Source organism: Channa argus, chromosome 4 (genome assembly GCF_033026475.1).
Source record: "Channa argus isolate prfri chromosome 4, Channa argus male v1.0, whole genome shotgun sequence".
Classification (NCBI taxonomy): Eukaryota; Metazoa; Chordata; class Actinopteri; order Anabantiformes; family Channidae; genus Channa; species Channa argus.
Window position 1 is genome coordinate 25087021 of NC_090200.1, and position 23867 is coordinate 25110887.

Sequence of the window (23867 nt, forward strand, 5' to 3'; positions counted from 1 at the left end):
TTTTCCATGGTTGGATAGATGGTTTTTCTACTACCCTAATGCTGTCACAAACAACAAAGCCTTTTCAACAAAACTTTTTTTGCTACGTTCTTGTCGGCAGTCAGGCCATATGGCACCCCATCACAACTTAGGTAAGTAGGGTAACAAACACACTATCCCTGAAATTCTTCATCTGGGCTTTTCTAAACAGTAGGTACCAGGAGAATTTAAATACCCCCCATGTCTAGACCATGTGAAGGTTGCCCACTTCATGGTCCACACAATGGTGGAAACCTTGAACTCTCACATTACAGGTAGAAAGTGTGCACAACCAGTGGTAGGGGCGACTAAATGAATGAAATAATGAAGACACCCAAATCAATTATATATAATATTGCTGCTTTTTAAATAGTTTCACACATGTGCTTATTATAAAACAAAAATGGTTTATTATAGATAATTGATACATTACATTGCATATTATTTAAAACTATTCTAATAACAATTCAAAAGGCTGGGCTATTGAAAATTACCTGTTGTGAACAATGGTAAATTTAAATAACATTTTCTTCCCCGTGTCCATTTTTAAAGCATTTAGCACCTGTGGAGGGTTGTGTATGAAAATTTTCTTGACCTTTTCTACTCATTGTTCACCCAGCTGGAGATTCAGGGACTGCTCATTCCTGGTGAGGAAATTGACCTGTTTGCACTGCACAGATGCTTTTTGCATCACATTCAGCATCATCTTCAGTCATTCAAGGCAGCATGGAATCAGCACGGACTGAAAACAGCAAACAACCATTCACCCCTGCAGCTCTGGCTGCTGCACAGAAAGGAGGGACATGATTTTTCACTTTTTAATTGCATGCAACATTCTACAGTGTAGATTGAAGACAAGTTTACTTGTCTACAAAGCCACAATCTTATTTTATCCTCAAAATTTTTGCTTGTCTGTGTTTTCATATTAAACAATGTGCACACACAGTAATAGATCATATAAAGAAAGAAAAAACTAAATAAAATTAGGACATATTGTGATGGCCCTACGGCCGTATTGCCTTTATTACCTTGCCTTCGGAAAGCTGGCGCCTCGTTGGCACCCAGTGCGGTTTTGTGTGGTTTTGTAGTTTGCTTTGTTAATGGACATGTAGGTTTCACGGCAGATATCACCCTCACTTTACTACTGATTTGCTTGTACGATACCACAAGTTTTTTTTTTATTTTTTAGTTTTTGGTAATACATTATTTGGTTATTTAATGGTTGCTGTGTGTACTTCCTTGTTATGCCTTCTACAAGTCAGGCATAACAAGTGGGGGCTTGTCTAGTTATGAACATTGAATACACAGTCACAGTTTTGGGTGACTACTGTGGGTTGGGAGACGCACAGCAACATTTTTTTTATGTTAAACAAGTTTTTTAGAACCTTCTGCTTGTGAGTAGAACATGCAAGTGTGGATTATGAGACATACAGCTGTGGAGATGGCCCTAGCTGAGGGCCATCCTCCGGGTAGGCAATAGCAGCATTTATCCCACAAGGGGAAATTGCTGATTTGTTATTTTTATCTGTTGTACTTCGGGAGCCCCTCTAAGTATTGGATTTGGACATTTTGCCTTTCCCAATGCAGACGGATTACAGGTGCATAAATACCCACCGTAAGTACAAACATGAAGACCAGGGTGCAGTTACTCAGTTTCTGGTAGGCAGTTAGTGGGAGAATGCTCCTTAATCCTTTGCTCTCCCTGTTTGTGTGATGTGTGTACTTAAAATAGGTACTTCTCCTTTCACAATTAATTCTCATGTATTAAACATGGAGTTTGTCCATAGTAATACATTGGTTTTAGTACATTAACTCAATTTACAAAGTCAGATTTGGTTGACTTGGACATTTTACAAGTGAACATTACATGTGGTCAAAGACTGAAAAAGGTCCAAAAATGGTGAGATTTTTATTGTGGAAAGGCTAGCTGTATCTGCTTACCTCCTGCAGGTGGTTAAAGGCCCAATAGCTCCAATACATTAGAGCTTTTTGGAGTAACTTTGTCATTTGAACTGCAACTAGAAAAAGAAAAGGAGAAGGAGAGACTACACTACTGTTGGAGCATGAGAGAATGAGGGTTGAGGTAGAACTGGAAAAGGAGAGGCTAAAAGTATAACAACTAAAACTGGAATTGATAAAATAGGGGAAAGCACAGCTGGCTGTTAAAAAAAAATGACTCCAGTAGTGTTTATACTTGTTTTGATGTTGTTGAAAGCCTACGTATCTTACCTGAATTTGATGAAAATGGTAAATGGGCCACCTATATACTGTAGCACCAAAGCGATTTACAATGTCACACACACCGATGGCGGTGGCTGCCATGCAAGGTGCTCACCTGCCCACCGGGATTGGCATCTTGGGGTTCAGTGTCTCACTTAAGGCATGTAGCTGGGACGGGGGATTGAACCACTGATCCTGTGGTCCAGTGGACAACTGCCTTACCAACTAAGCTACAGCCCCCAAGACAAATTGACCAAGACACTTTTTTTTTGTATTGTGTGGCACAGGTTAGAGGTTGGCCTGATGAGCTGGTTCCTGAAGCATACAGGCAGAAGTTTAGGATCAAATATTCCGATCAAAAAGCAGAAACCAGTTTGCACCCAGAGATCAAGTTTTAGCTTTATTACCTATTGTTGGGTCACTATTCCAGGCTAAGTTCAGTAGGCCTTATACAGTCAAAAGTCATATGTCAGACAGAGACTACTCAGTCAATACAACAGACAGAAGAAGAAAAGTGTAATGTTGTCATGTAAATCTACTAAAACCATACGATTCCATTCCCTCTGCCTCTGAAAAAGAGGTAATCTATCTGTGCATCACACAAAACACACATTTTTTTTATTTTAAAAATATACTCTGATGCAATAAACCTAAATGTTCTGATATAGTTATAAAACTACATACCAGAGTTCAAATGAAAACCAAACTATACAAGAGAAACTTTCTTTGAGAAGAAGAATCTCCTAAGACGATAAGAAAATGTTAAGATTAAAGAAATATTGTACATGTCTCTATCTACTTATTATTTCCCAATTCAGTGGCAACACCTTCCATTTTGCAGCAGACAGGGTTTGCCCACTCTACCTTTGGGGCTTTGTAAAGGGAGATGTTCTCTCTTGAACCATAATACTTTCCTCCAATCTATTTGCAGGACCTTTACCTTTCTGGTCTTGTGCTGTGAGAGTATCTTGGAAGTGTATAGTCAGGTGGTTTCATCTGGTTTGCATTTTCACTCTGAAAGACAAACATTTGCATGGATTAGGTAAATTAACAATCATAATAATTTCATCCTAATTCATGTTATTCTGAGCTAGGTAATTTGTCTGGTATGTTCCTAATTTTTTTCCTGTGCTTTGACTACCTGCTGTTTCCCTTACACCTGGCTTTTCTTCATCTGGATGAAATGCTGCATCTTGTGGAACTACAATTTCATCTGAGGATTACCCTGCTCTTGCTGAGACTATGCTAGACTCCAAGATAATAATGTCAGGATCCTCTGCCTAGCTGCAGTGATTCCTGGCATCGCTATTGCTACAGGATGGGACCTCAGAGGCCTGAGCTTCAGTAACCGACTGAAGTTCAGCACCATCCAATGAACTGTGAGGGGGATTAACAGAGATTTTAACATCCATGACCAATATATGAAGTGTACTTACTTATATTTTTACAAACATATAATAGTACATTGATAATAAAAAAATACTACATTGTGCATATATATATATATATATATATATATAGACACACACACACACACACACACACACTTCTGCTTTATTAATGATAAAAGCAATGTGGCCGTTAAATGTCTATTTACAGTGCATCCAGAAAGTATTCATGCTTAACTTTTTCCACATTTTGTTGACATTCATAATGTGAATACTTTCTGGATGCACTGTAAATCTGCAACTTCTTGATTTGGCAAAAAGTAGGGTAAACTGACATATTACTTTCTAACCTGATATGGCAAATTTGTAGTAAACAATTCCATATTTATACATGCAGAAAATGATTACTGTGGTCTTCTTTCTATCCATATGACCATTCAATCCAACAAAATAAAATAATATGTATAAATAATAAATAATTGTGACTTCACTCACGTCTTCCAAAGCAATGATTTTGCTGCAATGGCCTTATATAGACCATTGCTTGTCCTATTCCTCTCAAAGGGCTGCAGAGATGTAGCACTGTGTATCGAGTTTCTGTGCATGGGATTGAGGACAGGTTACTGCTTTTTGTGGTACCTGATATTCTCAGCAATTCAAACCCTCCTGCATCTTTTACCTGAGTGAAGGTATCCTCAATCTCAATAATGTTACAAATTTATAAAATCACTTCATTCATAATCTTGTTTTGCATGTTAGCAGAGTAGTAAGCCTCATTAAGAACAGTGACCATGCTAAGAGATCAACTGATGTTACCTGCTTAATCATACACACAAACAATAATGCTTTGTGTCATAGCTGACACATCTAACTAGTCTCTACATGACTGTGGATGCCAGCACACTGCCGTTGCTATTCTAAAGTGGGTAACAATAAAGTTACCAAGTAACTTTAGACATTTTTCCCAAATAAATGGTGCTAATTTCTTGCACTAAAAACAGAAAAAAAGGCAACCTCACATTACCATGACTAACCTAAGCCCTTTGATTGGGCAGCTAGAAAAATGAACTAAGCATTTATAACATTTTACATTGCTCACCCTGTACAAGGTTGCATGGAGTGTGGTCAATTGTATTAGCAATAGCATTTGGTATCATTAATGGACTGTTCACTAGTTTGAACTTGGACCAGAGACAACTTAATCAAAAATATGCTGCTGCTGCAACACTCTTTCAGGCTGAGGCATAATGTTACCATTTAATCGATTAGCAACTTCTCTGAGTAACTTGGAAACTGACTTCTCTCTTGCAGCTTTGCTGTCTACAAACTTCTCATCCACCTAGATGATATTCGCACCCAATGCTTTGCTTCTGTCAGAGCTGCGACTACTACCATTTTGTGGTTAGGAGTATTTATTGTGCCTCCAGATTTAAATCGATACATTAGGGGCTGTTGCTTACCTCTGAGTATCGAAGTTGCTAATCACATGACTGGCTTCGCCCTGTTGCCTTGATTGACAGATAAAAATCACATTGCTGAAAAGTTGCATATTGAAATAAATAGGCCACTGGGGAAAATGGTATTGTGCAACAAAAGCCGACTTTGGAAATATTACTTTTTGAAATAAAAGCTTCAGAAATTAAATAAAAGGCAGATGTAATAATCTTTATTATTATGAAAATAATCGTTATGAAATAAGATTTCATGATAATGAGATAAATGAAAACCTATTTTGTCTCCTTTACAAACATATTTAGATACTTACATACTTAGATGCTTACAATTACAATTACATCTTTGAGGCCCTGTCCCTGCTACTGTAAGGAACCCCCTTAACATGCTGGTACAAGTCAGCCATTGAACAGTTTCAGTTTTTTCAAGCTTTGAAATAATAAATTCATCAAGACCCGAAGTACAGGAGGACAACACAGAAGAGGTGGATAAGTACAGTTGTTTTTTGCCACTGCCTTTTAGGGCTTATATTGTCTGTGGTCTATGTCACGCACAACATTTACATTTTTTAGATGTCTTCATTCCCCACCAAAACTTTTATTCTACTTTGTATAAGGAATCTAAAAGGGAATGGATTTGCAGCAGATTCATATCTGGAGTCATTAAAAATCCATTGAACCCTTTTTTGTATTTATAAATCTGCAAACATTCTTCAAAACATGCTTTCACTTCAGTTCTTTATGAATTATTGGGTGTAATTATCAATTAAAAATATAATTTGATATTGAACAACTAGGCGGTTAAAATTGGGAAGGTTTGCATCAGGAAGGGGATCCGGTGTAAAAACCTGTGCTAAATCAACCTCCATTCATTCATCAATTATCTGTAACAACATAGGATCATGGGAGCGACCCCAAGCTTTCAGGATAAGCTATAGGAGAAAAAAACATGTGACTAAGCAGTTTAGCAGGCATCAACATAGGAAAACACAGAGTTCTGCAAAACCTTAAAAACCTTAAGTCTGCACTAACTATGCTCTTCATTTTTCCACGCTCATCACTTCCTTTGTTTCTGAAACCTAAATATACACTATAAAGTGGGTACTACTTTTACGTTTTGTCTTTGTATGTGACTATAACGAAATGTTTTGTAGCCAGGCAACCAGCTTTTCTTTGCTAGTAGTTCTCATGCTTAAGTTGCTCCTTTGGACCCAGGGTCAGTGGTGATGATAAAAGGTGTAGGCTGTATTATGATTGAATACTGGCCATGATGATGTACAGTATTAGTAATGTCTTGGAAAAGAGACTAAAACTGGTAGAGTGTTTTTTATGTTGTCTTTGTGTTTTAATCCTCATACAAATGTTGAAGTAAAATGAAATATTTAAAAAAAATCAATGGATTGTGCAGTAAACGCTCTTATTTGGTACAGTTGTGTTGTGTCTTTTAAGTGTTTGTGTGGATTTCTCTTACAAATCTCAAGGAACTTTGATCTTAAAGGGAGGGGGAGACCCGTCCTGTTGTCCTGTCATCCTGGCCATTCTGGGCAGAATTAGCTGATACCAATCATCTGGGCCTTCCTGATTATAAAATCAACCCTATTTTGTTTTTGACATTCATCTGGCTTCGTTGTCTTTTCCTCTGTGGTTTACTCTGTGTTTAGGTTTAATAAATTATACTTATTTTATGATAACCTTTGTGTGGACACCTTGCCGGAATTATTGAGCCAGTGTGAGAATAATTCTTCATTCATATTAATTCTACCTACAGTTTAATGTATTAATGTGTTGACCTAAAGTTCATGAAGACCCTGTGGACTATAAATCAAATCTTATTTTTATTATTTTTTATTGACAATCTATTGTGAACATAATGACAACAACACCAAAACTTCAGACGCCCATTGGACGCAAAACACTTTGTACACAGACACATATTTACACATTAGGTTACATTTTAATATAAGAAGAAACATCAATGAAGTTTCAAAGGAATATACAAGACAAATAAATAAAAAGTTTATTGTAGTGTTCTTTGCATAAATTGAATCTGACAGAGAAAGAGGTGCGCGACGTCAGAGGTCACCTGACCGGTTTGTTTTGCTCGCTCGAGCTCGTCCTGATAAAAACACAGAGGAAGGAAGCGACGACATTAAACCAACGTTTCACTTTGTTCGTTAAACTAGCAGCAGTGTAGTCAAGGACAGTTTTAGACATTTTTAGCTTTAGTATTGTAGTTTGGAAACAGTCGCTATTTCTGAGTTTTATCCACTGCCAATTGCTTGGCTTTGACGCAGTATGCCTTCAGAAAAAACCTTCAAACAAAGGAGGACGTTCGGTAGGTTTTCAACAGCTCTTCTTAACGTTTCACACACAGTTCGGGCGTAATGTCAGTGTTGGAGTTATCATCCCTGTGCTAGTGTTAGCCTTTGTTCCAGCTTGTTCGGGGGTACTTTAAATGTGTGTGAAACACACATACAGCAGGTTTTTTCGGTGGACAGCTTATTAAAGAGTGCGTCCAATAGTCTTGTGGTCGTGTCAGCCTTTTATATAAAGACGAGAACAAATCCTTCGTGCAGGTTCGAATAATGACAAACTAGGACTGTTTTTTTCCAGGCCCGTCTTTGCCCGTGTGTTTATTTGTGTCTGAGCCGTGGTGAGAAAGCAAAGTGGTGTCGAAATGCAGGCCAGTGAAAAGGAGAGCTGCAGGATTGGGGGATGGGATAGTTTGTGGGGGAGAAGAGAGGACTTTCAAAGAGGGAGCACAGTCAAATGGCAACTAAAAGTGCAAGAGTCCACCTTTTGTTATCTTTTGTGTCACAGCCTCGACGCGGTTTAATCCCGGCCCACAGAGCTAAAGACCAGGGCTGCAGTGCTTTTCACAAACAATCTTAATCCTTTATCCACTTTCAGTAATTTAGTGACTAGAATAATAATTAAAAACGGTATGCAGTTTAGTGTAAGATGAAACAAATTTCATACGAAGTTGATTCGGCCTTCAGCTCCTCCGTTCTTCACGATGAACAAAGTGGGAATGTATTTCCCAAATGTGACTAAAAGTAACTGACTTCCTGTTAAACATCCCGTTATTGGTCTAGATTTACACAGTCAGCCCACGTGGGGGTCAGAAACATCAGGCCACGTGCAACTTGACTAAGAAGCATAAGATGTAACTTTTTCTTGTTTTCAACATCAAAACTCACATATTGGAAGAATCTGTTCTATGAGTTATTATGAACCGTTTTGTATGTGGTTGTTTAGTGTTACCAACTGGTCGTCAAATTGTGTGTGTGTGTGTGTGTGTGTGTGTGTGTGTGTGTGTGTGTGTGTGTACCTCCATGTCACAGCCTTGTTTATACATGCTCACCTTGACCCACCTGATTCAGTAATTCCATTATCAATGCTTCCTGTTATCATGATATTGTCATTAGGCCTGATGAATCATCAGGTCAAAAACTGGGCTCTAACAGTTAATGTATATGGCTGTATAGTGGGTCATAAAATGAGAAAAACCACAAGGAATCCTCCAGTTGTGCAATATGGTGCTGAGTAATTCCCATTTTATGACAGAACAGAAATCTGTAAAAAACCCACATATTTTAAACTGACTGCTTCCCCCTTTTTTGGTTCTTCATTGCAAATGAGTCAAAGGCCATTGTTGGTCAGACAAGTCATAAGAGACACTGACACATGTCTCAGGGCAGTGAAATCCTCCTCACAGAGCTGCATTTGCTCCAATTTACCATGGAAAGGACACTTTTAGAACTGTACACATTTTTACTTTGGAAGCATTAAGTGAGTTAAATTTCATACGTTGTCGTCAATGGAAACATTTTAAGTGACATGCCACATGACTGGTTACCAGTTATTTACAACTGTCACTGACTGACGGTTATTTTTACTATTCTCTTTCACAGGTTTCATTGGAATTCAAAGTCCAAACACTGTCAGAAAACAATCATGATCAGATGTTTTTTCCCTCTATTCAGTTTTGTTTGCTGACCCCATGCTAAAGGGTTGTTCGTGTCAACAGTTCAAAGGGCAGTAAGCCTAAGGTGTTACTCCATCTGTTTTCTACCCAGTTACAAAGCATTTGAAAAAAGGGACTGAACAAGTGAGCCATTCTGTTAGCACCCGACCTCTTATCACTGTGGAGGGACAATACAACTGTGACATTGGTTAGCTGATCTTCTAACGGACTAACACATAAAAAAGAGTAAGGCATGTTGCTGGAAAATCAGCATGGTCATGAGTTGCTGGATAGAAATACGCAAATATGCGTATGCAAATAAACACATTTTAACTTCCTGTCCTGGATGCAGGTGTGGTGTGTGTTTTACATCTGTTTGTAGGTGGTGCAACTGCTTGTGAAGACAAACTGGGAAACTTGAGCAGAAAATGAGTGGATCATCATTTTTGTACAATAGTAATAATCTGCTACTAACTGTGGAACAATGTGTTTACTCTTAGAGTGGGATTTACCAAAGCTCATTATGTTTTCACTAAAGAGTCATAGTCCACTAAGCTGTCTGGTGAATACAAACCAAGCTGGTTTCTTCTTTGTATTTTAAAAACACAAGAATATGATATAATTTTTTGTTTTTATAGTAAATTATTTAAGTAGGAAAAATTAAATTAGTGAATAGTTGAGAACAGCTGCTGTAGTCCTTTTATTATTATCTTCCAAAAATGCATTATTAGAGCCTCCCCACAAACCTGTTAGACCAGAAATTAGAGTAACAAACATAATAGCCGTTTCTCACATCACCAAATATGTTCAACATACGTGGGTTATTTAAATGCTGCATGCAAACTAGGATGACTAAGGAATTCTGTTAAACAGTTTTTGTTATACTGGGACTTGAATTTCAGTTACATCTTTGTTTTGGATTTGTATTTACATCTGTATTGTCTTTGACCTCATTTATGCTTTATGGGTTGTTTTTCTTGACCTGCCAATCTCTTTGTCTGTTTAGTTCAGTAATTAATTAGGTTTTTTCCCCTTTCTGCTCAAACAGAACAGAGAGTTGAAGATGTCCGACTGATCCGAGAGCAGCACCCAAACAAGATACCTGTGAGTTTAATCGCACATTTTACAGTTCAAAGCACATTCAGTAATGTCAGTGAGAGTGAAGAGCAAAGCCTGTGAAGTCAAATGTACTGCAGCAGTCTCACTATTAAAACACAATGAAAACAATGTGCACAAACAGCACACAGGAAGGCAAACTTGCCACAGTGGAAAGTGTTACCACATACTTCCTGGTTGTATTGTATGCAAGATTTATTTAAATGTCATTTGGTCGCAACAGACCCTCTTCTGCTTATTGATTGTATGGAGATTTTTTTTTGTCTCTAATTTAGTTGAAACTTACTGGTCTGGCAACCCTTGTTTCTGTCTGTTCTTACTGTAAATGAGTATGACTGCATCTGCTAACAAGTCAGATGTTCAGTGGCTCCTGGTAACCACCACTAGGCAAAGGCACACCTCGTGTTTCACATGCTTGTTTTATCACTTAGAGATAAAGTATCAACAGCAGCCTTCCATCTGCTCTTCACTGTGTGTTTATTGAACGGGTTACAAACTGCCATGTCATGGTAAGTGTTGGGACTAGAGCCAGATCCACTGTGTCTATGTAATGTAACGCTATCCCAACAACCAAAGTGGGGCCTGAGGGGCTGTGGGAGAGCAAGAAGACAGACTGACAATAGTTCTCACATCAGGCTCTTCCTCACCAACTAGTATAGCTGCTTCCATTCATGCTGACCACAGAAAAGGGCACTACTAAACAGCTGCTCAAATTTTACTTTCACCAGTGTCATGTAATTAGGCAAACGATAAACAATCTAGTTAAATCAATGTAATATCAGTATTGTGTGCAGGATTCAGTGTTCTCATCAATTTATATCTGAAAGTAAAGCTTAAGTTAAAGGTAGCTGTTTTTTCTCCTTTTCAAAAATTGCAATTACTCCTATGGGTCCTATGAAAATATAATAACCTGTAGAAGAAATGTCTGGAAAGAAAGAAAACACAATGGAACAGACATATGATCATCAATGTATAATAGCCATTTCTGCGACAATCTTAGCATAAGACAATATAGAGTAGTTGCAAAGTTTTGTGTGTGTGTGGAAGCATATATTTTGCATGTGTGTGGCCACACTTATTTTCCAAATTAAAAAAACCCTATGGAGAAGTTTATTTATTGTATCTTCATCTTGTTTGTGTCATACACCCCCATTAGGGACGCACATTCACAAGGGTAATGTGGTAAACTGTTATGTTATGTGGTAGAAACTGTGTGTCTCCTGTTTGTTAGACATTAGACATGTGCTTATTTTGAACACTAATGTAAAGCTGTTTGTTTGTTTTATAAGTTTATGCTCTGTGAGAAATATTTGTCAGCCTGAAAACAGCTTGATCACAACCTCTGTGGCTCTTAAGTAGAAGAATCAACTCTCATGTTGTCACTAGTGCTGTCTAAAAAAGTAGGTGTGGAGTTCCATGGAGGGTCACAGGGTTCTATTAAATTGCATTATGGGAAATCAGGATATTCCCACTTCATTGAAGTACACTTATATAAACAGTGAGTCATTTGACAAATTTATCATATTATGTAACACATGTTTTGAATGATTAGGCTTCTAAAAAAAGATTAATTTTAATTAAACAGATTATCTTTTTCATATATTTAATGTTATTTTTAAGTAAGTTTTTAGGTTTTATTGTAGGTAGCATCAACACCTATTAACATTTCTGATAGGAATAAACTGATAAAGCTGCTGCTGTTTCTGGAAGATGCACCCTATACAGGGTGGTCTCTATTGGATAAACTTAGTCGATCAGAGGAGAGGGCCAGCCTTGGATTTCAGTCTTAAAGTGCCAGCACATAATTTGCATTAAAAAAGGAAGAAGTAGTTTATTTGCTTTTGCGGTGCTTGTCTGAAATGCATCTTAACTTGATTGAATGTCTTATTGAATCGAAGATTCTATTGCTCAAGTAACTGAGAGTCAACCGTATCAACAGGAATTTAGGAATCACAAGGACTAGTCAGGTCGGGTCAGCACAGCCTCAGGGTATTTGGTCTGAAAACAATGCAGGAAGTAGAGCCCTCACGACTGATCGTGTGTTTGTCTGCTGCAGGTGATCATTGAGAGGTATAAAGGAGAAAAACAGCTCCCCATTTTGGACAAGACCAAGTATCTGGTGCCGGACCACGTCAACATGAGTGAACTGATTAAGATTATCAGGTAGAAATCACTTCCTTTCTTTTACCATATTCTTTTTTTCCTTTCCCTTATCTCCTCCTATTCGCTGCTTTGTTCCTCACTCTCGCCATGTGTCTCTCTGTCCACCAGGAGGCGCCTCCAGCTAAACTCTAACCAGGCTTTTTTCCTGCTGGTCAATGGCCACAGCATGGTATCTGTGTCGTCTGCCATCTCTGAGGTGTACGAACGCGAGCAAGACCAAGATGGCTTCCTCTACATGGTGTACGCTTCTCAGGAGACCTTTGGCACTGCCTCGACCGTCCACTGAACCACGTTCTATCTTTCTCTCTTCCACCTGGCCAGCGATTGGACAATTGTAGTGTTTAGCTCTCCCCTCCTCCATTTTCCCTGTTACACACCTTTAGTCTTGTGAGAACACAAACATCTAAATCTAAACACATTGTAGATTAAAGTCTTTCCGTGTTTGTCTCTGTTTTTTTGTCACCACACTGCCTGTTGGCAGCAGTCATTGTCAGTGTTGTGGATACATGTCTCCTGGGCTATTTATGTTAATGTATATATACATTTCAGGTAGTTATATCACACCACCATTTCTCTCTATATATACATTAGCCAATGAACAAAGTCGACCTTAATTAGAAGGTTCACGGAGACGAGTGCTACAGAAGTTGTTATGGAGGGTTTTTTTGTTTTTATTGCTCCCCAAGCTTAAATTTAGAGATGTGCGTTAATCTGCGTTTGCTAGAGAAAATGCTAAACTAAGCAGAAGACATTTTTGATAGTGACTGCAGCGTGTTTCGTCACATTCCCTCTGTGGCCCTTCACTGGTGTTTTTGACCCCACCTGCCCTGTAGCCTGAAGCATCTTCTTCACTGTAACAAAAAGATATTGGAAACTGCTTTTGCTTTTATATTGATGATTGTAGTTTGCAAAGAAATGCCTTGGTGTACAGATAATATTGACTTTACGATGTAAAAAGGGGTTCCGATGAGTGTAACCAAGTTGAGTTTGGACACACTACAAGGAGCACAGTCTGATTGCTTGTGTGAATGGAGGATGATGGTGTTTCTGTAACTGTTGTTAAGGAAAGGAAGATGCTATTTCCTCTCCTTATTGTTGTTATTTAGTTGTGTGTAAAAAGATGAGACAGAAATAGAGGAAAATCTTGAAAAAAACAACCTGGGCAGGTTGAGGTGCATCATGTGTGACTGTCCATCTGTATATATACCTACAGTAAAGGGTGCATTTTTTAAAACTGTCACTGTTCAGTCTCGCTTCACTCAAACACAACAATCACTGTCTCTGTGGAAACTTCCACCTGCCCAGTTTTTTTTTTTTTAAGGGCTGCACAGGAAAAAAGATCACATTGTGAATGACCTGTCTGCCTGTTGATGGTCCTTCACCCTTTCTATGCTGTTCTCCTCATCATCCTTCTTAACAGAACTAAGGATTAGCTGCAGTATTTTATCATTTGGGTTCTTTTAATGTAACTTTTATTTTATTGCTTGACATTGTCTTTACTCCTCGCTGTTGACAGTATGTGAAGTATCTGACCAGTGAAAGCCACAGTGTGTTGGTTACAGAGGAGTGGAGCGTTTGTTTCAGTGCCGTCTCTCTGCTTGCTCCTCTGTCATACACACATCCACACACAGCAATGTCACACAGTCTCCTATTATGTATTTATGTTGGTATTTTGTAAACAATAAAAGACGAAAAAAAGATTAATCTGGCATTTATTGTGTAATCGTGACCACAGAGTAATAATCCATAAACACATCTATGTCATTACTTTTTTGATCATCTGGAAAATGTCTAAAAAAAGCTTTTCATGCTTCAAAAAAACATGTCTGTAAGTATCTGTCCAGATTCTTGGTTCTATTAGAAAGTCAGCAATATGCACCAATAAGCCACAACAATAAAACTACCTGATGGTTTTGGTGGACAGATGTCAGCGTGAGGCAATGTAATGGTGGGCATGATTGACAGCTGTCAGAATATGCGGCATCACAGCTTATTGTGCATGGAGCTGTGTAGCTACAGACTGGGGAGAGTGCCCATACTGACACCTGTCCACCACAACTTGGGGCTGACAGGTATATTGTCCTTACTATTTCTCTAGCTATTGGCCCTTATGTCAGTAACCACAAAATGAAGTAGATTTATGAAACGCTACCATACAATGTCGCACTGCTTCTGATTGAATGTCAGCAACACAATGAACATGCTGATAGATTAGTGTTTATGAAAGATGATGCCAGCTATATTTAACACAAATACTGATTATTTCTTTATAATCATGCTTATTTATAATAAACAGCAGATATACAGAGCTAACATAAGTGTTAAAGTTCTGAATTTGTAAATTCATTATTATATGGCACAATGATGTAGAGAAATCCTGTTTTTCTCTGACATGTCTGTTTGAGGGTCCCACTGCCGTGTCTGACTGAAACAGATGAATAGTCATCATTTAAATAAAATACTCTTTTATGACGTTTATTTAGATCTACTGTGTAAAGGACTATTGAAGATGAATTTATGTTCTTGAATGTTCTTTATGGCTGGTATTACTCTTAAATAAGTCAAATGGATAAAGTGAAAAAAGCCAGAATCAAAAAATATTTTATTACTCAAACTTGTTTTTCCACAGTTGTTCAGATAGTTTTAAAACACAATCACAAAAAATATAAAGCAGGACCTACAAACGAATTAGGTAATAATAACGTGCACACAAACATTTCAAATAAAGTTGAAGCAACATGCACGCTGGCACATCAGTTAACCAGGCTTTACTGCAAAAATAAAAAGTAAAAGTAAAAAACAAAGAAAAACCCAACCTACAAAAAGCTAGGTGAAAAAAACATTTAAAAGAAGGAGATATTTGGTGTGATATTTTGGTGTTTTTATGCCCGTGTGTCTATTGTAGCTGTGACATTGTTGAAAATGAAATTCAGCTGACATTCAGCTGAACAGCACAGCCTGGTTGATTTTGAGCCTCATATTTTTGGTGAGACACTTTTTATTACAATACAAAATTGTCAACTTACTTTAAACAACAGGAGTTATACAAACTTGAACATTTACTATTTGGTTTTAAATAAACATCTGTGTCCCTGTGCAGTGCCCTCCAGGGGTACAGATAGGGTTTCATCTGAAGAACCAGCTGTCCTCTTGTCTGTAAAACTCTGGGTCCTGCCCAGCAACTCCCTGACGCTCAGACTTGAACATAGTCAACTCTATTTTTGAGAATTAGGAAAGCTTTAGTAAAGACTGTACACATTCAATACAAAAAGTGGCAGCTCTATCTCTCCTGGAGCGAAAAAACATTCCGCTCAAAGGCTTTAGAAAAGAAAAATGGGCACTTATGAAGTGTTTCAACTACAACTTAAGTGACCAGAGAAACAATGGTCTAAATTGCTGATACTGACAAACATCTGAACATATTCAGTTCACATCATAATTGTGTAGCCCTGGTGTGGAAATACACTGTTTGGCACATTTTGCAGTCAGCTTGACTCAGAAGTGGAGGAGCTGCACATAAAAGACCAGAGAGGATGGACTGAGGATGGAATTGTGTGTGTGTGTGTGTGTGTGCACCAGCGCAGATGAAGGGTGATTCCAGTTGCTACAGTAGGTGGAATCTGTCCACACACACACTAATGATGATACTCGCTGGGACACAGTAGCCAAAAATCAACTGCCAACTATCAGATGAAGCATTCCCATGATGCTAATTAGTAACTATGCTGTTCTGGTGCTTGTTGATTATTGGTAAAAGCATCAGATAAACCATGATGACAAGTCAGATGTTACTACCTTGCTTCAGTTCTCTATTGTGTGTTAGATGCAGCACCGTGGCCTTCAACTTTAAACAAGTTGAGAAAGAAGCACGAGTGCTGCTGCTTGTATTCTTGGCAAGAATTGAACAAAGCTTTTCAATCAGGGTCACTTGGTTTCCTTCTAACATTCTATAAACCAAATTAAATTTGCCCTCTGGAGTTGTACTGTATGCAAACAGAAGTGTTTTCATTTTATGTTTTTCACCAAAACACAGTGTGTGTAGCCTTGAGATGTGACAACATGTTGAAATGCAGTTCATTCAGGACATTTATCAGTTTGGATATTTTAGAAATCTGTTAACATCCATGTCTACTTGGGGCCCGCTCATCATTGATTTGTTCCCCTTTAAGGATGAACAAAAAGGGACACAATTGTTTTTTTACAAGTAGGCTGTGTCCTATGTCCATGCTATAGTACACTGATCTTGATTGGGTTTTACGAACACCTGTATATAATACACACGTGGACAAAATTGTTGGTACCCTTCCTTTAAAGAAAGAAAAACTCAGAATGGTCACTCATGTGGAGTCAATCAACAGAAGTGAGCCAAACCTTATTGCAAGACAAATAAGACAATGTTTTAAAGCCAACAAGTGTGTGAACTTAGCAGCAGATTCAAGGGGAAGAATAAGAGAATTCAAGGGAGAATAACACTGGTGCTTTTTTGTGCGTTAGACAGCTGGACAAACTGTATATCTACAGGATCCAGTTTGTCACATTCACGACATGATTTGAATGAAATGTGTTTTACATTTAAGAGCAAGTTAAAATGCACTCAACAAAGTATCCAGAAAGTTATTTGGATAATAGAGTGATAGAGTGCTGTGCCTTTGGTTTGTCGACAATCCAGAAGAATATGAATTCTATCGTTTAGCTGGGAGCAGAGTTTGACAATCTTGGTTAACATGGCTTATAGACTGTAGTGTTTCTTTTCTGCAGAGTTCCAGTTGCCTCTGAAAGGCAGACTTTAAAATCCCCAGTTTTTGTTGTCACTGTGTCAGCGACTTCTCTCTGCTCCTGTTTTCGACAATCGGTTTCTTGTCCAACCTCATGTCATCTCTCTATGTGAAATTTGAAGGATACAAGGGATTTGTTTTTTCTCCCAATCAACAGAACTTTGAACAGACTCATGCTATCTCATTATATACTTGTCAGTTTGTTCTTCCTGCTACTGTAGCTTCAGCAACATGAGGTACAGTTGTATAAGTATGAAAGTTCAAATCCACTGCTGTCACCGATTGTCAGTCCCCTGAATCCTTACTGTCAGAGCGAGGAGTGTACTTCAGTCGAAATGTGCCTGTGAAACACGTCAGAGACATACAGTTACTGTTGTGAAGCTTTGTCCGCATGGTACAAGACACAGCGGGCCCTCTTTGCTTCATAAAAAAGAAAAGGTTTTATGAACGCTAACATTCGGGTGCCTGTGTCAAATAAAGGGCAACCTCACCAACTTTCAACTTGCTTCCTATTGAGTTTGATGATGTCATCTGGGAGAGTTTTTCAGTTCAGATGTCATTGCCAATCTGCTCCTTTCAGCTAAAAGCAGATATTTTAATACAGAGAACTGATGGGGAAGTTTAATACACAATTATATACATGAACTTCCAAAACTGGTGAAGTCAGCCTTTAAAACACTACTATTACTGTAGGAAGTGGGGTTCAACCAGTTTACCCAAGTTTTAATTGTACATTAATTGTGAATATTGTTAATGTAATGCATGGAAAACAGCATGTTGTACAGAGAATTAAGTTATTTATATTATTTATGATTTTTGCATCTGATTGCTTAATTGAGAAAGGTTATACCAACTTCTATAAATAATCCTTTTCATTTCTGTGCATGAGAAGCTACTAATGTACTGTAATTATATTTTTACAAATGTTTGATGTAAAAACTAAGAAGAAATATTTTTCATTCTTAAATAAATGTTTTATGCCCATATAAACTACATGTTGTACATTAGGGCAAAAAAGGGAAGATTTCAAAGATGCGAGTAAGTATCTATGTACATGTAGATTCTCTATTTATTATTTAGATAAATTATACTTAAATATTCTTAAACTCATTAACTCGAATTAAACTCAGAATTAATTGATCTGACCACTTGCAGAAAACATTACAGACAAACAAATGCTCAAAGCTTCATTACTGATTGAAAGAGGGATTTTACATTCAAATAACAACATTTTCCTATAAAAGTAAACATGGCAGACTCCTCTAGTCCTTCAATCATTCTCTCACCTTGCTGTGCTGATTCCATGGGTGCCTGTTTGCAGTCTTCTGCCCTGTGACCGTTGGCACCACAGTTATAACATGACAGGTTCCCCACTGTCCTCTTCTGGCCTCCATTTCCCATGAGGCCCTGGGACTGGTAGAAGCCAAAGCCCTGCTGCTGGTCCTGTGACACAGGGCTGTGGCGGTAGAGGGGCGGAGGCACCATCATTGGGTAAGAAAAGGGTGTGGCCCCACTACCAGCTGTGCTGGATGAGGCAATCAGGGGGCTGAGATGGAGCAGAGGCCCCAGAGTGAAGAGAGAGGGCCCAGGTGAAAATGGCTGCAGGTAGCCAGCTGCAGCATATCCAGGCAATGCCCCATAGGCTCCACAGTTCCCTCGACAACCACATGAGCTGCAGACACACATGGACGGGGCGTGACTTGAACTTTGCTCCACTGAGGTGACAGAGGAGGGGCTCGGGGAGGGGCTGGATGTAGGCTGTGATGGGTAGTAAGTGTTGCCAGGTACTGTAGCAACAGGAACGCTGCTTCCAGTTGCCATGGAAACAAAGCCACCTCCACCACTGGAGTTCCCAGACTGTGAGCCTGACTTTGAGGAGGAAGAAGAGGAAGAGGAGGTAGGTGGGAAGGTGTAATATCCAGATGGAGAGGGGGATGAGGAGGATGACAGATGGAAGTGGAGAGGAGGTTGGGACATGTGGTGGAGGCTGTTGGAAGTGGAGGTTAGAGCAGAACTGGTTTCTACCATCAAGCCCACGGAGCCTCCTGCCAGGCCACGGCACACCACTGAATCCTGCAGTGCAGAGGAACTGTCCACTTTTAGCCCAGGGAATAAGTTCTCTAATCTCACCCCCACCCCTACACTGAGCCCCGGACTAAAGCCCGCCCCAGCCCCAGGAAGGCCTGAGCCCAGCAGCTTAGTCCTGTCCTCTGTACAAAGTGGAGGAGGCCTAGGCTTGCGTGGGGAGGCAAGAATGCGTGCTGGGTTTGAGACTGGGGAGAGAGGGGTTTGGGGGTAGCTGGGCTGTGGGTGGTAAGGGGACTGTGGGAGGCTGAATGGTGGGTGTGAGGAACCAGAGGGAGGGAGAGGAGAAGCTGTATCAGTTTGGACAGGTAGGACCTGGGCTGTGGGACGACTGGAGCCTGTGGAATTCAGGATGAAGAGGCAAGACCGGTCCTTTTCTGGACCAGCTCCTGCTGCATCTGGGCCTGACACACCTGAAGCAAAGATCAAGCGTGGCTTGTTCAAAGAGCATGTAGATACCTGTACTGTATATTTGTGTTGCAAATAAGTTCTTCAGATAGTGTTTATTTTACATAAATCATGAGAATGATCCAGCAAATGTAAAGAAATACGAACAACTATACTTGCAGCTGATTTAAAATTCTAGTACATGATTTAAAGAGATGATTAATTTACATGTCTTACATTCTGTTAAGTTTGGCCTTGGAGAAAATGATTTTGTTAACAGGATAACTGGTAACAGATGATGGATCTGATTGATTATGAAGGACCCAGTAAAGGCTCAGTCTTTGCTCACCACTTTGACAATTCTTTCAAGATTCAGGAACTCAGGGGAAACCTTAGTGTGAAAAAGTTGTAAGCCACTGCTGAATGTATGTGACCTTCAATTCTTCAGGTGGCATAACATAAATGCTCCTGTAATGATTATAGCCACATGGGCTCAAAGGGTAGTTTAGAAAACTGTAGTCATTTAACACAAGCTGCCGCTGCATCCAGAACTACAACCTGAAACTCTACTATGCTTGGAGGAAGCCATATATCAATTCTGTGCAGAAGCGCTGCTGAGGTAATGTCTAATGGATTGTCTTAAAGTCAAAACATGCAGGAACGTGGACTTGTCTGAGCACGTTTGAGCTTGTTTTCGGAAAAAATGGATGTCAAGGCCTTGGGGCAAAAATAAAAAAGACCATCCAGACTGTTATCAGTCAAATGCGTAAAAGCCTCCATCACTGCCCTCTGGCATGGGTGAGTTGTGTATGCGAGTACTAGCTGTAGAATTGTTTATTGCATTTTAGAAAAAGTCCCAACCTTTCTGGAAATAGGTTTTCATTTTTAATTACTTATTTATATATAATGTTTCAATTTCAAACTTTATATTGTGCTCTAAATGTTTTAACAAAAATAAATGTTGAAAATAAAAATGCATGTAAAGGCACTTTGGTGTGTGTTTTATTGTGAAGAAAGGGAAAATCTAATGCTGGGTCCATTTACGCTAGTGTAAATCTATGTGCTGTCAGAATGAGGGTCTACTGTGAGAATAGGTGCATCAGGGAAACATACATCTTGCTACTTTCCTTTCTCTCAGTTTAATCAGTGTAAAATAAATCTATAGTCCAATCAGAAAACTTACGCCTGTGAATATCTCTGCTCCTATCAAAGGTGGAGTCACAGCACAATGGTGTTCGAGGGGAGCAGGAGGAGCTGGAGTAACCAGAGGAAGAGCTGCTTTCTGTGGAGACGGGGTGATGTTGTGGCACAGGCTCCACTTCCACTCGCAGCTCTCCTGAATCATATCAAGTGTGTTTTAAACTTTTTGCAGCCGGTCCTTTCACAATCACACAAATCCAAGCTTTCCCATTAGGAGCTTCCTAGTCCAATCTCAAACCGTAAAGTCAGAGATAAATGTGAGACAAACCAGCTTTGTTACCTGCATTGGAGGTGGGGTGTGTTGAGGGTCCCATATGACTGGAAGGAGTCACCCTGGCAATGCCACTGCAGGGTCGTTTCTCCATCTTCATCTCCCTGCTGGGTATCATAAAATAGTCTGTACCAAATTAAACTATTAATACTTTGATATCAAGTTCATAAATTAAGACAGAGCATAAGAAATGATGCATATTGTAGTTCACTTTCATTACTTTATGTTCATTTGTACTGACTTTTACAATTCTTAAGATAATATCTTTGAATGACCACCAGGGGGAAATATTGTTTACTGAACATGTTTCTCAGCAGCCCTGTTGCTCTTCTACAAACATACTGCATCTGAAAGCCTGTTGCATGGAAAGTCACAGCAGGAACTTTCCATTTTCCAGTCCATTTTCTGTCTTGTTTAAGCATGTGCACGCACACACACACGTGCACACACGCACGCAGACACACACACTGTCACCTTCGTAATGGAAGCCTGTTGGTTCCGAGGATGGAAACAATAAAGATATAATAGGAAAAGGGTTCCCATAAGAATCCAAGTGTTAGTGTGTGTCTGTGTATAAGTGTTTGGGGTAGGGGCCGTTTAAGAGAGATGGTGCATGTAGATGCATTTGCAAGTCCATAGTTTTTCTGTTCGTCATCTCCTCTTAAGTACGTCTTATCTCTGAACCGCACCTACAGCTGGTTAACCATTGACAGTGTATGGACCAGGACTGCTGTAGATATACTGTAGAAATCAGCAGCTTTTCATTCTATCCTCACCATGCACTTGCAAAACATCATTTTGATTTATTTGTGTGAAGGTTGATGTTTTAATACCATATTGATATTATAACTTATTACTTTTACAACTATATCTAGGGTCATTTTTCTTTTGTGTAAAAGCGTCACAATCACAGTCACTACATCAGCCCTGTTTCCACACCATAACAATGACAAAACTTTGGAGAGTGTTAGGCTTCATGTCTTACCCTGCTTCTCCTCTTGCTAAGCTAAGCTCCTGGCTTTAACTTCATATTTAGTGCATGTAAAGGGAGCAGTGTTAATCTTCACATCCAACTTTCATGTAAGAAAGCATGTTGTATATACTGGAAAATTCCTTAAGGTAAATAATAATAGAATAATATAAGATTCTAAGTTTGACATTGCAGTTATGAAAACTTTTTTTTTAAAATTCAGTTATCAATAACTTCATGTAGTGTCACCTGTCCTTCACTCAATACTACTTTGTTTCCGTTGCATTAACTATTAAAAATGTGTTAAAGCAGTTTCAGGTAAAAAAAAAGACTAAAAGACTGAATTGATGGTTTTTGTAGCTTACTCTGCGGACTTTTGCAGCTCTAGTTGTGTCTTGAGTTTCTTCTTCGCTCCTTGGGTCAAGTCATACTTGTTTAAGTCCTCCTCTGTCAGTGCTAGAAACTGAAGGTTACAGAGGGAGAATGATGAAGATGCAGAAACATGCTCAATATTTCTAGGCATACATGTTAAATTTGAGCTGCATGACATGAACTAGGATGACTGAGAAAATTGCTGACCCACCTCCTCCATGGTGAGCTGTTTGAAAACGGGGTAATATTTATGGAGCCGAAGCCTGCGAAGCCAGTCCAGGATGCCGTTCTGCTCTGTAGTGTTGGGCTGAGCCTGCAGTGGTGGCTGGGTATGCGACTGAGAGCGGGACTGGGAATGCGACTGGGAGTACGAGAGTGTCTGGGAATGTGAGTGGGATGTAGAGTGAGAATGGGAGAGGTGCAGAGACTGAGGCTGTCCACCAGACTGGCTGCTGGTTTGTGAGTGAAGGTGGTGCAGGGGGTGCAGCTGGGGCTGAGAGTACAAGTGTGACTGACTGTGTTGGGGATTTTGCTGTGAGGAAGTATCACCTCCTGCTGCCATGGAGCCCTGGCTGGACAGGGCTGGCAGAGGGGGAAGAAGGGTGGAAAGCTGGGGGGATAGTTGAGGAGGAGGAATGGAAGGGGGAAGAGGAGGAGGGAGTGAGGAAATGTGAGGAGTGGAGCGAGTCAAGACAGAGCTGTGGGTGCTGATGACGGGCTGGACACTGGCCACTCTGTACACTGCCCTGAGAGAGAAGAGATGGTTAGAGAAGGCAACGAAGGATGACAATCAATAATAGAAGAACAGAGAGGGAGGAACAGTACCTGTTGGCTCCTCTGTACTGAACCATACAGCCAAAATCTGTAAGATGGTAAAAACAAAGACCATTATCAGTTTTTATGTTAATCTTCTCCAAAATAGTCACAGAGTGACTGAAACCCAGATTATCCTAAAGCCAATAACACCAGTCAACTACCATAACAGAAAGCCCATTGTTTACCACACAATTCAAATCATAAATGAATCACAGAACACACCTGCCATCAATCAACAGCCTCCTTTTTTCTGCCTCTTCCATTGTTTTAGATTCATTTGGCGTGTTAAGGTAAAGTAAGGTCCAAACATTTGTTCTGAACAGCTACACTAGTATCAGAAAGAGCCTAAGAAGCACCAGGCTTATGTACCTGCAGCTAGATTTAATTTTGAGCAATGACATCTGTTTCCTTCAAATCTATTCTCTTCTTTCAGTAATTGTTATATGTTGTATGTTGTTACTTTACTTGATAAATAGATGTCTAATCTGTGTTATTAATCCTCAGATTTTTTGATTAAACTGCAAGAGTAGCTCAGAGGTGAGGAAGACACCCAATGAGGAAAAACAAGCCAGATGGGATGGTTTTATTTTTAAATTTGTCACCCAACTGTATATTTGCCTGTTATGATGTGAGTAAATAATCCTGCTTGAGTAAGATTTATTTTTCCA

General features: G+C 39.4%; 2 protein-coding genes across 4 annotated transcripts in view; one reads left to right on the forward strand and one right to left on the reverse strand.

The window, feature by feature from the left end:
* Window positions 1-7171: 7171 nt before the first annotated feature.
* Window positions 7172-14023, forward strand: map1lc3b (microtubule-associated protein 1 light chain 3 beta). Its single transcript, XM_067500140.1, has 4 exons — window positions 7172-7412; window positions 10093-10148; window positions 12217-12323; window positions 12432-14023. The coding sequence occupies exons 1-4, from the start codon at window positions 7373-7375 to the stop codon at window positions 12607-12609; spliced, it is 381 nt and encodes a 126-aa protein (XP_067356241.1). The 5' UTR covers window positions 7172-7372; the 3' UTR covers window positions 12610-14023.
* An 885-nt stretch (window positions 14024-14908) lies between these two features.
* The window catches only part of zcchc14 (zinc finger, CCHC domain containing 14), a 29019-nt gene continuing 20060 nt past the window's right edge, over window positions 14909-23867 (reverse strand). The window contains exons 8-15 of one of the 3 annotated variants that reach the window (XM_067500135.1): window positions 23209-23245; window positions 22595-23129; window positions 22377-22474; window positions 21051-21148; window positions 20754-20906; window positions 18385-19596; window positions 17590-17678; window positions 14909-17439 (exon numbers count right to left, since the gene is read on the reverse strand). In XM_067500135.1, the coding sequence (XP_067356236.1) occupies window positions 17626-17678; window positions 18385-19596; window positions 20754-20906; window positions 21051-21148; window positions 22377-22474; window positions 22595-23129; window positions 23209-23245 (2186 nt within the window). In that variant the 3' untranslated portion in view covers window positions 14909-17439; window positions 17590-17625. The remainder of the gene's footprint in view (window positions 17440-17589; window positions 17679-18384; window positions 19597-20753; window positions 20907-21050; window positions 21149-22376; window positions 22475-22594; window positions 23130-23208; window positions 23246-23867) is intronic. The other 2 variants (XM_067500136.1, XM_067500134.1) reach the window with 2 other exon arrangements.